Source organism: Hemiscyllium ocellatum, chromosome 24 (assembly GCF_020745735.1).
Source record: "Hemiscyllium ocellatum isolate sHemOce1 chromosome 24, sHemOce1.pat.X.cur, whole genome shotgun sequence".
Classification (NCBI taxonomy): Eukaryota; Metazoa; Chordata; class Chondrichthyes; order Orectolobiformes; family Hemiscylliidae; genus Hemiscyllium; species Hemiscyllium ocellatum.
In genome coordinates this window covers 49,674,458-49,687,588 of record NC_083424.1, presented here as the reverse complement: position 1 = coordinate 49,687,588, position 13,131 = coordinate 49,674,458, and the positions used below count along the sequence as shown (strand labels likewise).

At 44.0% G+C, this 13,131-nt stretch overlaps 1 protein-coding gene across 1 annotated transcript; it reads left to right on the top strand.

The window, feature by feature from the left end:
- The first annotated feature begins 6,424 nt into the window (after nt 1-6,424).
- LOC132827243 (immunoglobulin lambda-1 light chain-like) lies at nt 6,425-12,360 on the top strand. Its single transcript, XM_060843868.1, has 3 exons — nt 6,425-6,578; nt 8,905-9,252; nt 12,038-12,360. Exons 1-3 carry the CDS (start codon nt 6,425-6,427, stop codon nt 12,358-12,360), a joined length of 825 nt encoding a protein of 274 aa, XP_060699851.1.
- The last annotated feature ends 771 nt before the right edge of the window (nt 12,361-13,131 follow it).

Below are 13,131 nucleotides of genomic sequence, written 5' to 3'. Positions count from 1 at the left end.
CGGGAGTGATCCTATGAAATGCAATCAAGAGCAAGATGTGCAGTCATCAAGATTTTAATCTTCGTTCTTTTTTACTCTGGAGGGTCAATGGCGCAGAATCTCAGTTGAATGCTCTTTGACTGAGCTGTAGTTTTCCACTGGGCAGACCAAACACTCGGCCCAGACAGCATGGTTGTCAGATGGTCTTTTGAGGGTGACAGGGTGAAGTTTGTGGTTTATGCTGCCTTGTCGTTAGAAGCTCGGAAGGGAATCCAGGTGTTTAAAACTGATCAGTTCGGTAGATGGTCATCCAGACTAGCAGGGAGACATTGAAGTCTGCAGATGCTGGAGATCAGAGTTGGAGTGTGTTACTGGAAAAGCACAGCAGGTCAGGAAGCATGCAAAGAGCATGAAAATCCACTTTTTGGGCCGGAGCCCGCCATCAGGAATGAGGCGGGAAGCCTCGGGAATGGAGAGATAAATGGAAGAGGGATGGGTGAAGGTAGCTGGGTGTGCAATTGGCGGACGGAGATGGGGGTAAAGGTGATAGGTCGGAGGGGAGGGTGGAGCGGATAGGTGGGAAGTTCCAACCTTCCAGCTCAGCACAGCCCTCATGACCTGCCCGGCTATCACCATCACCCGCACCTCCGACCACCTCCCAGCTACCTTCCCCCAAGCCACATCCCCTCAGATCTTTTGGAAACAGAAACGAAATACCAAAAAGATTCCGATTGGTTGGGACTTATGGAGGGCTAAAATGGGATTTGTGGCTATTGAATTTCATTGAGGAATTGAGCGGCTCATTCGTCCAAATCCGGGAACACCAGCCTGGTTTCAGATCACTTCACCTCTAATCGGATTTCACCTGAAGGTTTACTGCACATAGTTCCACAGGGTTTCTATTATTGTCTGAGCGTAAAACAAACAGCAGAGCTTGACCCAACAGCATGCTCTTTGCTTGAGTGCATTCACACAGATCTGGGTGAGAATTCCCAATGCAGAGATACTGAAACCATAGACATTATTCCCCCCTCCCCACCGCCCCACCCCACATCCCGACCGGATTGCCACGGTTTTCCCACGTCTTAGAATGAAGTCCCACCCGGGTGGCCGACATGGAAACCATTCTTGAATTACCAGACCTGACAGGGAGAGGCGGCGCTTTTCCAGATTCCCAACTAGTGCTCCATCTAATGTTAAGATATTTACTTGAAATTTTCAAAGCCTTCGATAAGGTTCTGCAGTGTAGACTAATTAATTAAATCAGAACACATGGGATTCAGGGTCAGCTTGCCAATTGGGTACAAAATTACCTTTACAGTAGGAGACAGAGAGTGAGGGTGCAGGGTTGTTTTTCGAACTGGAGGCCTGTTACAAACGGTGTTCTGCAGGGTTCGGTCCTGGATCCACTTTTGTCTGTCACTTATATGAATGAATTAAATCAGGACATAAAAGGCATGATTAGTAAGTTTGTGGATGACATGAAAATGAACAGTATAGTGTACAAAAAAGGTTATCTATGATTGCAAAGAAACCTTGACGAATTAGGCCAATGAGCTCAGGAGTTGGCAGATGGTTTTTAATTTGGATAAATGCGAAGTATTGTATTTTGGTAAAACAAAGACAGGACTTATACAAGTAAAAGTAGGACCTTGGCTATTGTTGTAGGATAGATAGGCTAGGGAATAATTGGTTGAAGTGTGCGTCACATTCAGACAGGGTGGTTAAGAATGCGATTAGGACGTTTGCCTTTATTCTTCAGAGCTTTGAGTATGGGAGTTGAGACATCATGTTGAGGTTTGTAGTACATTGGTGAGGCCGTTTCTGGCGTGCTGTCTACAGTTCTGATCGCCCTGTTATAAGTATGCTATCATTAAACTGGAGAGGGTTAAGAAGAGATTTACCAGAATTTTGTCAGGGATGGAGAGTTTAAGTTCCAGGAAGAGGCTGGACAGGCTGGGACGTTTCTCATTGGTATGTAGGAGGTTGAGAGGTGACCCTATAGAGAGATATAAAATCATGAGGGGCATAGAAAAGGTGAATGGCAGGTGTATTGGCCCAATGGTCGGGAATTTCAAGTCTAGGAGGCATGTGTCGAAGTTGAGGAGATAAAGAATCAAAAAAGACACTCGGGATAACTGTGTCGTTCAAGTGTGGAATGAACTTCCAAAGGACATGGTACATGTGGGTACAATTCCAAAATATAAAAGACATGTGGATACGCAAATAAATAGGAAATGCTTTGTGGTATATGAACCAATCGTAGTCAAGTGGGACGAGTTTAATTTGGAATTACATTCGGCATGGACTTTTTCAGGTAGGTAAAAACAATGACTGCAGATGCTGGAAACCAGATTCTGGATCAGTGGTGCTGGAAGAGCAAAGCAGTTCAGGCAGCATCCAACGAGCAGCGAAATCGACGTTTCGGGCAAAAGCCCTTCATCAGGAATAAAGGCAGTGAGCTGGAAGCATGGAGAGATATGCTGGAGTAGGGTGGGGTGGGGAGAGAGTAGCATGGGAAAGTGGGGGAGGAGATGAAGGTGATAGGTCAGGGAGGAGAGGGTGGAGTGGATAGGTGGCAAAGAAGAAAAGCCGGTTGGACAAGTCCGGACAAGTCATGGGGACAGTGCTGAACTGGAAGTTTGAAACTAGGATGAGGTGGGGGAAGGGGAAATGAGGAAGCTGTTGAACTCCACATTGATGCCTTGGGGTTGAAGTGTTCTGAGGCGAAAGATGAGGAGTTCTTCCTCCAGGCGTCTGGTGGTGATTGAGCGGTGGTGAAGGAGGCCCAGGACCTCCATGTCCTCGGCAGAGTGGGAGGGGGAGTTGAAATGTTGGGCCACGGGGCGGTGTGGTTGATTGGTGCGGGTATCTCGGAGATGTTCCCTAAAGCGCTCTTCTAGGAGGCGCCCAGTCTCCCCAATGTAGAGGAGACCACATCGGGAGCAACGGATACAATAAATGATATTAGTGGATGTGCAGGTAAAACTTTGATGGATGTGGAAGGCTGCTTTAGGGCCTTGGATAGTGGTGAGGGAGGAGGTATGAGCACAGGTTTTACAGTTCCTGCGGTTGCAGGGGAAAGTGCCAGGATGGGAGGGTGGGTCATAGGGGGGCGTGGACCTGACCAGGTAGTCACGGAGGGAACGATCTGTGCGGAAGGCGGAAAGGGGTGGGGAGGGAAATATATCCCTGGTGGTGGGGTCATTTTGGAGGTGGCGGAAATGTCGGTGGATGATTTGGTTGATGCGAAGGTTGGTAGGGTGGAAGGTGAGCACTAGGGGCGTTCTGTCCTTCTTACGGTTGGAGGGGTGTGGTCTGAGGGCGGGGGTGCGGGATGTGGACGAGATGCACTTGAGGGCATCTTTAACCACGTGGGAAGGGAAATTGCGGTCTCTAGGAGGCCATCTGGTGTGTTCTATGGTGGAACAGGTCCTCCTGGGAGCAGATACGGTGGAGGCAGAGGAATTGGGAATACGGGATGGCATTTTTGCAAGAGATAGGGTGGGAAGAGGTGTAATCCAGGTAGCTGTGGGAGTCGGTGGGTTTGTAAGAAATGTCCGTGTAAAGTCGGTCATCATTAATGGAGATGGAGAGGTCCAGGAAGGGGAGGGAGGTGTCAGAGATGGTCCAGGTAAATTTAAGGTCAGGGTGGAATGTGTTGGTGAAGTTGAGTAATTGCTCAGCCTCCTCGCGGGAGCACGAGGTGGCGCCAATGTAATCATCAATGTAATGGAGGAAGAGGTGGGGAGTGGTGCCGGTGTAATTGCAGAAGATAAACTGTTCTACGTAGCCAACAAAGAGACAGGCATAGCTGGGGCCCATACGTGTGCCCATGGCTACCCATTTGGTCTGGAGGAAGTGGGAGGATTCAAAGGAGAAATTGTTAAGGGCGAGGACCAGTTCGGCCAAACGAATGAGAGTGTCGGTGGAAGGGTACTGTTGGGGACGTCTGGAGAGGAAAAAACGGAGGGCTTGGACGCCCTGGTCGTGCCGGATGGAAGTGTAGAGGGATTGGATATCCATGGTGAAGATGAGGGACTTTTTCAGCCGAAAGGTCTGTTTCCGTGATGTATGGCTCTAAGTACAGGGAAGATGTCACGAACTGATAGAGGGAATTACGTATCAACAAGAAAATTAGTTATATCTAATAATTATAAATGCAATTCTCTGAGCAGTCCACGGGATCAATGGGGATATCAATTAGTGACGGCAGTATTTCAGCAGCGGCAGCTGCTTAGTGTCTACAATGGACTGTTGTTCCTGCAACAGAACCGTGGGTTTTCCACAACGTCATATGGAAGTGTTTTGAAGGAGGAACCGAGACATCATGAAAGGGAGCAGCAGGGGGCGCTCCCTTTGTCTGTCGCTCGCAATAACAGACAGCGATACCCCTACTAATTTGGAAGTACACGTTTCACGTTATTCATCAACACATAGGTCACGTCAGATGCATGTCAAGAAGTTAGAGCCGCAGATGCACACGTTTTAAGAATGAGACAGTGATAACCTATTGCAGAAAGTAACAGATGCTTTGGGGAAAGCCTAATTTGTTCCAAAAAGAGTTAAATGTTTTAGGGCTGGAAACATCGCAGGCCGTCTTTAATCAGAATGTTGCATTCAGCCTCGATAGACACAAGTGCTTGTGTCTTCTCTGCCAGCAAGTTTAGAATGCGTTCATGTGCATGAGAGAGTCGCTGAAATGACAGCGGTTGCAATTTAGTCCCGCAGCGACCCGGCGCCGGATTACCTGCTGCTGAGCATGACCTGCGGGAGCAGGAGAGAGCAGGTCATGGATGCGAGAAAGATGCAAATAGACTTCAGGCCTTTACATCCCCCACATCTGCTCACTTGCCCTCATTGTGGTAACAGCCCACGGGCACTGGCAGCAGAATGATTTCCCCTCTACCTTCCGATTGCCTCTTTATTCATAGTTAATTGCAAGTTCAGATCATGCTTATTGATTCTGTTCCACATAAATTGCAGTCATTGTTAATTGTGCAACAATTCTATAGCAACATGCAAATAATCAATGAAGTGGTAAACGTTTAATATTTCAACATACCACAAATCAGCGCCTTTGCAAATGTTTTACAGTAGTTTAGTCTTCATTGTTTTTCAAAAAGGTGTTGATGACAAAATAAAGTCATTTGTTTCACTTTGAATTGAGACTTTGATGTCCGATTTCTGGTTGAAAGATACCAGACTTCGCATTTTCAGTGTTTAGCAGCTCAAGGCCCTTCAGAATTTGCACAGATCTCCTGAAAATATGGACGCAATGTTCTCAGCCTCACAACTTAGGCCGACCCTGTGTCTCCAGAAAATTATCACATGACCCTTCCCTGTAGCAGCTGTAACGCAATGATATCCTTCTATAAATATGAAGCCCAAGCCATGCAATGTATCACCCGACCAGCTTCTCCCACACCCATAGACTACTCTCATGCAATTAGAGCGAGAGTGACTTTTTCTTACTCTCCAAACCACTTGCGTTGCAAATTGTTTGCTGGTAATTATTTCTGTATGAGCTGAAAATGTGTTGCTGGAAAAGCGCAACAGGTCAGGCAGCATCCAAGGAACAGGACATTCGACATTTCGGGCATAAGCCTTTCTCCATTCCTGAAGAAGGGCTCATGCCCGAAACGTCGAATCTCCTGTTCCTTGGATGCTGCCTGAGCTGCTGCGCTTTTCCAGCAACACATTTTCAGCTCTGATCTCCAGCATCTCCAGACCTCACTTCCTCCTTGTAGATTTCTTCTGTATGCCCCATATTAGTACACTGAAAACTTTATGGCATTAACATTTCGAATTTTCATATAGGTTATAAATATTCTGCTTTGTTATTAATTTTGACAAGTGACTGCTTCATATTTGTCCACATTGAGCTTATTAGGATTCAGTTAAACCCTCTTTATGTATTTTCAGCCTGTTTGTGCCCTCTGCCTCCAAGCTTTCTGCATTCACGTTTGGATTTGTATTATCTGCAAAAGTGGATACGTTATTATTTTCAATCGAATAACGCCATTGATGCGTTGTACAAATCACTGAAGACCCAGTGCCGAATCAGGCCAAAACAATTTATATACAATCTACTCATATTTAGGGAAGACAAAGTTAAAAATCACGCAACATCAGGTTATAGTCCAACAGGTTTATTTGGTAGCACCAGTTTTCCGAGCGCTGCTTATTCATCAGGTAGCAACACTCCGAAAGCTAGTGCTTCCAAATAAACCTGTTGGATATAGCCTGGCGTTGTATGTTTTTTAGCTTTGTCCACCCCAGGCTTGCACAGCATATATAGGGAGGGCCGCCGAGAAAAGGGCTGCAAAATTTACGAGAAACTTTAGGCCCTACTGAACGTTTTGGAACTAAGAAAACGAAACAGGAGAATTTAATACTGTACCAGGCCCATGTATTCATCGAGCCGACTGTTGCAAGATTCGCTATGATAGTGAAAAGCCTTTTGAGGTGTTTGAGCTATTTTGAGAATGTCCTCAAGCATCCCCTTGAGCGCGGAGCTAAGGTCGTTGTAGTGTGCTGCAACAGCTTTACCTGGGTTATCGCATCAAATCTTGATGATAAAGGAAGAACCAACAGAGGTATAAGATCGTCCTTCTGTGAACACTTGACCGAAGGTTAAGTGACGCTAGTATAGGAGGCAAATAAATCAATGCTCAAGTTTTGACGTAGTAAGTGAGGGAATGAACATCCCGTATAAATCACAATTTGAAATCTCAGAACATGTTTTAGATAAGAAATTGTGTCATGCTATCAAATGAAAATCCTTCCAATAATGCAAATGACTTAAAACTGAAATTTCCTGAAATTTCACTTAATTACTGAAAACTGTGGGGAAAAAGCACATTTTACTTGTTACATTATTTTCTTTCAGAAGGAAGTGGCTTTATACACTTTTACAACTATTTACAACAATATACCTTGAATAAACATGAAGAGATAAGACTGCAAAGTACTTGAATCTTAGTTTCAACTAATTTAACCTTCGGAATAAAAACATGCTGCAAACATTCAACAGGCCTTGCAGTTTCCTGTGGAAAGAAAGAGGCAACCTCTTCCTGGTGCGTTATTTCATCAGTAACTGAAGAAAAGTTTCGCAGTTTTTTGTCAAACTTGCAAAGTGAAGTTGAATAAAGTTTTATCCCCAACTTAAAAAACGTTCAAGTATTTGCGATGACAGATGTTAAACTCAGCAAGAGGGAGGCAACAGTAATCATCGCATGCTTTGATGAAGAGGCGACAGCAGAGTTAGTAAATGCAATGTAATTGCATACTTATTCACAGGCTCCTTTTGGATCCATGGACCATGAATCCTCCATCTGCTGCGTTACTGACCGCGTATTAACTCGCCAATCGTTCTCACCAAAAGTTCGTTCTCACCGTCCTTGCTGTGTGAGACATGATTGGAATTTCATTAATAATTCAACCTGCCGTGGAAATCACGTGAGTTGCACAAAACGCCCGCATTTGGATTATTCAACTTTATCGGAATTTGGCGCCAGTTCTTCAACCCCATCTGTCACCTATTCGTCTGATTTCTTTTCACAGCCTGTCTTGGTGTCATGACTGACCAATGGAGAAACTATGGAACATAGGGACAGGAGTAGACCATTCAGGCACTCGACCCTGTTCCGCAATTTAATGTGATATGCTTGATATGTGGGCCTGCGCCATATTCCTGACTTTGGCCTGTAACCTTTAATACATTTCCTTAACAATATATATGGATCTCAGTGTTAACATTAACATTAATGGATGTTTTCAACTCAACCAAACAGTCTTTGAAACCTAAACAAAATTACAAATTTTCTCCAACGGACAGTAACTGCAACTAAGGTGTTAAAAAACGCAAGTATTACAAAATCAAAATGCAGAGGATGTTGAAATTCAGAGAAGTAACGGAAAATTCTGGAGATACTAGTTCAGGAAGTATTTGTGTTTGAGTATAACTGTCCTTCCCAGTGACTAATTGTCCCGTTTATGGAGCCGGAGCCAACACTGAGCGGACTGGACCCCATCACTTTTCCCTGAACACTGCGACATTTGGGTGTTGGGTGGATGTGTCAAAGAGGTGGTGCACACTTCAGGAGCTAAATGGTATCTTTTATATAAACACAGAATGCTGCGGATGCTGGAAATCATAAAAAAATCAGATAGCACTGGAGAAGCACAGCAGGTCTGACAACACCTGTGGAGAAAAATAACAGAGATATCGTTTTACATTCTTCGGAACTGAAGAAATCTCTGGACTAGAAACGTTAAGTCTGTTTCTGACATCTTTTATTGTTGCTTGTTTCGAAGATTCAAGTCCAATTTAGCAATGTAGAATGCACGGAGCACACGCTGGGAGAGTGGTAAGGCTGTTAGCAAGTTGATTTTAGCTTCTATACAATTGTGACGAAATGAAATGTGGAACCATTTGCTCGCTCCACGATATTTCCTGCATTAAATATTTTCTGTTTAATCTTGGAATTTCCGCTGCCGCTGCATCTTGCTTTTCTATAACCTTTCTTGTATTTGATGCATGTTGAAGGGATTCTGAGATTGTCTTTGGGTTTCAGAGACTGATTGGGTGAAATGAAAATATTAATTTGCATAACAGCAAAGGGCAACACCTTCTTGGTGTCCGATCTTATTAAAAGAGTGAACCTTTCAGGTACTGAGTACATCTGGTTAAACAGCTCTCACTGCATCTCAGCCTGGTTAAACCTTTCACCATGTTTGACTGGGCACGTGTTACTGTTGCTTTCTGTTTTTGCGTTGCAGGTGGGTGTTCACACATTTAAATTCATTGTGAAATCAATTTTGCGAAGATTGGGGTGCTCATTCAAATGTGTATATATTCAATACATTCAGGCTTTGATCAAAGTACACAGCAGTAAGATTTTTGATATTTTTTTCCTCCAGTGTCGAGCGCAGAGATTACAGTAAACCAACCGCCTTCAAAATCGACTTCCCTCGGAGGGACCGTCCAGATTACATGCACCTTGTCGGGCGCCTCCTTAGGAAGCACCGCCATTAGTTGGTATCAGCAGAAATCTGGAAGTGCTCATCGGTATCTGCTTTATCACTACGCTGGCAGCAGCACGAACAGAGCCTCAGGTGTTCCAGACCGGTTTTCGGGCTCTGTCTCCGGCAACACAGGAACGTTAAGTATCAGCAGAGTTGAATCGGGAGACGCCGCGGACTATTACTGTGCCATGTGGAATAACTACATCTACTACTTCGGCACAGGCACCAAGCTGAGTGTTGGCAGTGAGTAAAACCCCTTTTCCCGTAGAGTTCAAAAGTTGATTCCGTTTAAGAGCAAAATACTATGAATGTCTACTTTTTAATCTGCTACAGTTCTGCTACAATTCTGTTCACAAGGGAATATAAATTCTTTCCAAATTATGTGGAGCTGCACATTGACTGGTTAAGAACTGAATCTTGCAGGTATATAAGGCTTTCTGCTGTTTGTTCTGTGCTGAGCGGCTTTACAGCGGCCAGAAGAACAATTGGCGCCATCGTCTCTGTGCCAGTGGACGGGAAAGTGTTTAAGAAACAAAAAAGCAGAAATTGCTAGAGAAACTCCCAGCAGGTCTAGTAGCGTGTGAGGGGAGAAAGCAGAGTTGACGTTTCCAGTTCGGTGACCCTTCATTAGAACTGGACGACAAACGTTAACTTTGCTTTCTCTCCAAAGATGATGCCAGACCTGCTACGTTTCTCCAGGAATTTCTGTTTTTGTTTCAAATCTCCAGGATCCTTTGCTATTTTTAGTGAAATATTTAGGGCACTTTTTTTCTGTTCCGCGATTCTCGTCGGCGTACACAAGAAATGGACCCTCGGGCTGTGGCGTGGTTGCCTTAAATTATTTCGTATCCAGATCCTTTAATACTAAACTATATAGTAATGATTTCCATAAGTAAATGATGGTGTCCAACGCCAACTGCTTGAATTGATCGACAAAGCGTGGACTGCAGGTGTTGTAGATAGGAGTCGAGAGTGTGCTTCTGCAAAAGACCTTCATGAGGAATGAGGCCAGCTGGAGAATCGACGTTTCGGGTGTAAGCCCCTCATCATTCCTGATGAAAGGCTTATGCCCCAAACGTCGATTCTCCTTCTCCTCAGATGCTGCCTGAGCGGCTTTGCTTTTCCAGCGCCACACTCCCGCCGTTTGTTACGTGTTGTCTAATTGGCGGACCAAATGGAAAACTCAATTCTCAAAGCGACCAACAAATAAGGCACGACTGCTTCCCTGAAGATGCGGATGCGAATTGCAATGAAATTAGCGGCGCATTCGCTGGCCTTAATTGCAATCAACAAAACCTGGTGAAACTCTGAACTAGTAGCGTCTTGTTAAACGGAAAATGAGCATGAAGTCAGATGCACGACCATCTCGTTATATTGTCCTTGGATTCTTGATATCGTTAAATAGTCCAATGAGAATGATTTGGAGATGCCGGTTTTGGACTGGGATGTACACAGTTAAAAATCACACAAAACCAGGTTATAGTCCAATAGGTTTAATTGGAAACACACTAGCTTTCGGAGCGACAATCACCTGATGACGGAGCGTCGCTCTGAAAGCTTGTGTGCTCCCAATTAAACCTGTTGTAATCACACCTGGTGTTGTGTGATTTCCAATGAGAATGTGCACTACCGACAGAGATTTCCTGTTCTTTCCCCGATTGTTCCTGATCTCAGCGGCTGGTGATTTCGATGTCAGTGATCAGAGAAGTCCGAATCCGAAACAAAATCTATGCAGCATTAATGTAATTGGGAATATTTAATTGACTGAAATAATAGACATGGCTTCTCACAGTATCTCTGCGAGGTAATCCTTGCTCGATGAGATGCAGCTGCATAAATCTCCCATTCAAGCAGCACGGGCACGCATTGGTGAGATTTTGGCATTGGTGACAGAGTAAAACAATCGCTAATGTTTAAACAGCGCAGCCTGTTTACACTTTTCTGATGATAAGTCTGTTATGACTTCTTATGCGCCCCATTCTTTTACAGCACGTGTACGCTGTGGAGGGGGTAGAGCTGATGTAAAGGGAGGGCATGCCTGGTGTTAAATACAGCTCCAGTGAAGTAGCGGCAATATAGTTCCATTACAGGGTGGGATATGCTTTTGAGAATTTGCAGGTGGTGGTATCCCCATACACCTGCTTTCCATATCGTTCCAGTTAGTAGAGTTTTAGAATTTGGAAGGTATATTTGTCAGAGCCTTGGTGAGTTGCTGCAGTGCATCTTGCACATGTTTCATGGAGAGGATGGGGTGCCAGTCGAATGGACTGCTTTGTATGGGGTAATGTCGAGTGTGGAGAGTGTGTTGGAAACTGCATTTAAATGACCGATCAGTTTTGGGGAATCAGGAATTGCGTTATTCTCCCATTGCCCTGCTCTTGTCGCCATCTTAAGTACATGGCTGGAATACTTCTGTTTTCGGGCAATGATAACCATCAAATATCGATAGTGGAGTTATACTGTGATGGAAATGTCACTGGCTATCAAGACGAGATGAGAGTGAACTGTTAATCAACTATTTTACATTAGTAATAATTGATCGATCCACTTGTAATAAAACTGATTACAATTTCTTCACGTTAACGAATCAACACAACTTTAACATATGTTAACTTTTCAAATTATCAATCGTATTTCTAAAGGTGGCGGGCACCTTGGTATCTCATTGTAGAGCCATGGCAACTGTATGAAGTGTTATCAGCAGCTATACTATGGTGTTCCTTCTGTTTTTCAAGGGATACAGTTACAAAATGAAACAAACGTAGCTTCTCTCTCGACTTCGTCAGATCCATTGCCACGCTCCAGCCTGCCATTAAAGATCAACATGATTTCGTTAGACGCAAACAAAGCGGTCTCTCCTATTCAGTCCTTCTTGGATTAAATAGTACATTTAAATGCATGCAAAATTAAGTGAACTATTCATTACATTCCGTGATTGACATAATTTAAATTGCATTATCTTAGAATAAATCTCCTGTTTGAAAAATGCAGTCCTTTAACTCACATGAACCTAATTTATTTTAAACAGGTCCGCGGGAACCATCGGTATCCCTCCTTCCGCCTTCATCGGTTCAAATCACGGAAAAGAACACGGCGACCCTGGTGTGTTTGGTGAGCGGGTTTAACCCGGGCACTGTGGAGATTGAGTGGACGGTAGATGGCAGTGTCAAGGGGAACGGTGTGGAGACCAGTTGGATCCAGCAGGAGACGGACAACACGTTCAGTTTGAGCAGCTATCTGACCCTGTCAGCCTCGGAGTGGAACTCACACGAGCGTTACTCCTGTGGGGTTAAGCATGAGACTCAGGCAACGCCGTTTCAGACAAGTATCTCGAGATCGAGCTGTATGTGATTCCGGAAGCTCCACTTGTCTCAATTGAGAAAGCTTGTTTATTCCTGTTCAGACCTCCCATGTAACAATACGGTAGAAATTATTTGTATGCCGGTTAATTGAAAAAATGCGCATCGCGGGGAAACTTCCGGATGTAAAAGTAACTGGTTTTTACAAACGTGCCGTGTTAACTGAAATGCCAATGATTATTAGCTTACATGCATACATCTGAATAAAAGACAGGAACAACGTGATTGTGTCTTAAGTATTGAAGCATTATGAATCTATCCCACCTTAACAGTTCAATAAAACAATTGATCGAACATCAAAGGCAGCATTCATTTCAGCATCTTTCATTTCTATCAAAATGAGTCAAATCTGTTTTGATTTCAGTGCTTTAAGACTTCCGGAGCTTGACCGTGCAAAATAGTTATAACATTGCATCTAAACGCCAAATGTGAAATTCCAAAGCCAAACAGAGCAATCCAATGCATGATTTGAGTGCAGATGAAATGTACATTGGTAAATTTAAAATCGGATAAACAATCGTAAAACGGGCTATTAATTACTAACGAATAAAAGAAGTGCAGAGAATGAACGGCCATCTATTCGACAATAAATGGATTCGATATCAATATCACTTGTCCGTGAACGCAAACGAGAATTTACTGTAAATTAGTGGAAAAACATTTGGCAAGAAATAATGGGATACTCTTGCCATTTTAAAAATCATCGGTAAAACCGTGCTTAGAATATTGTACACAGTTCTGCTTGCCATGATCCAGTTGGGAC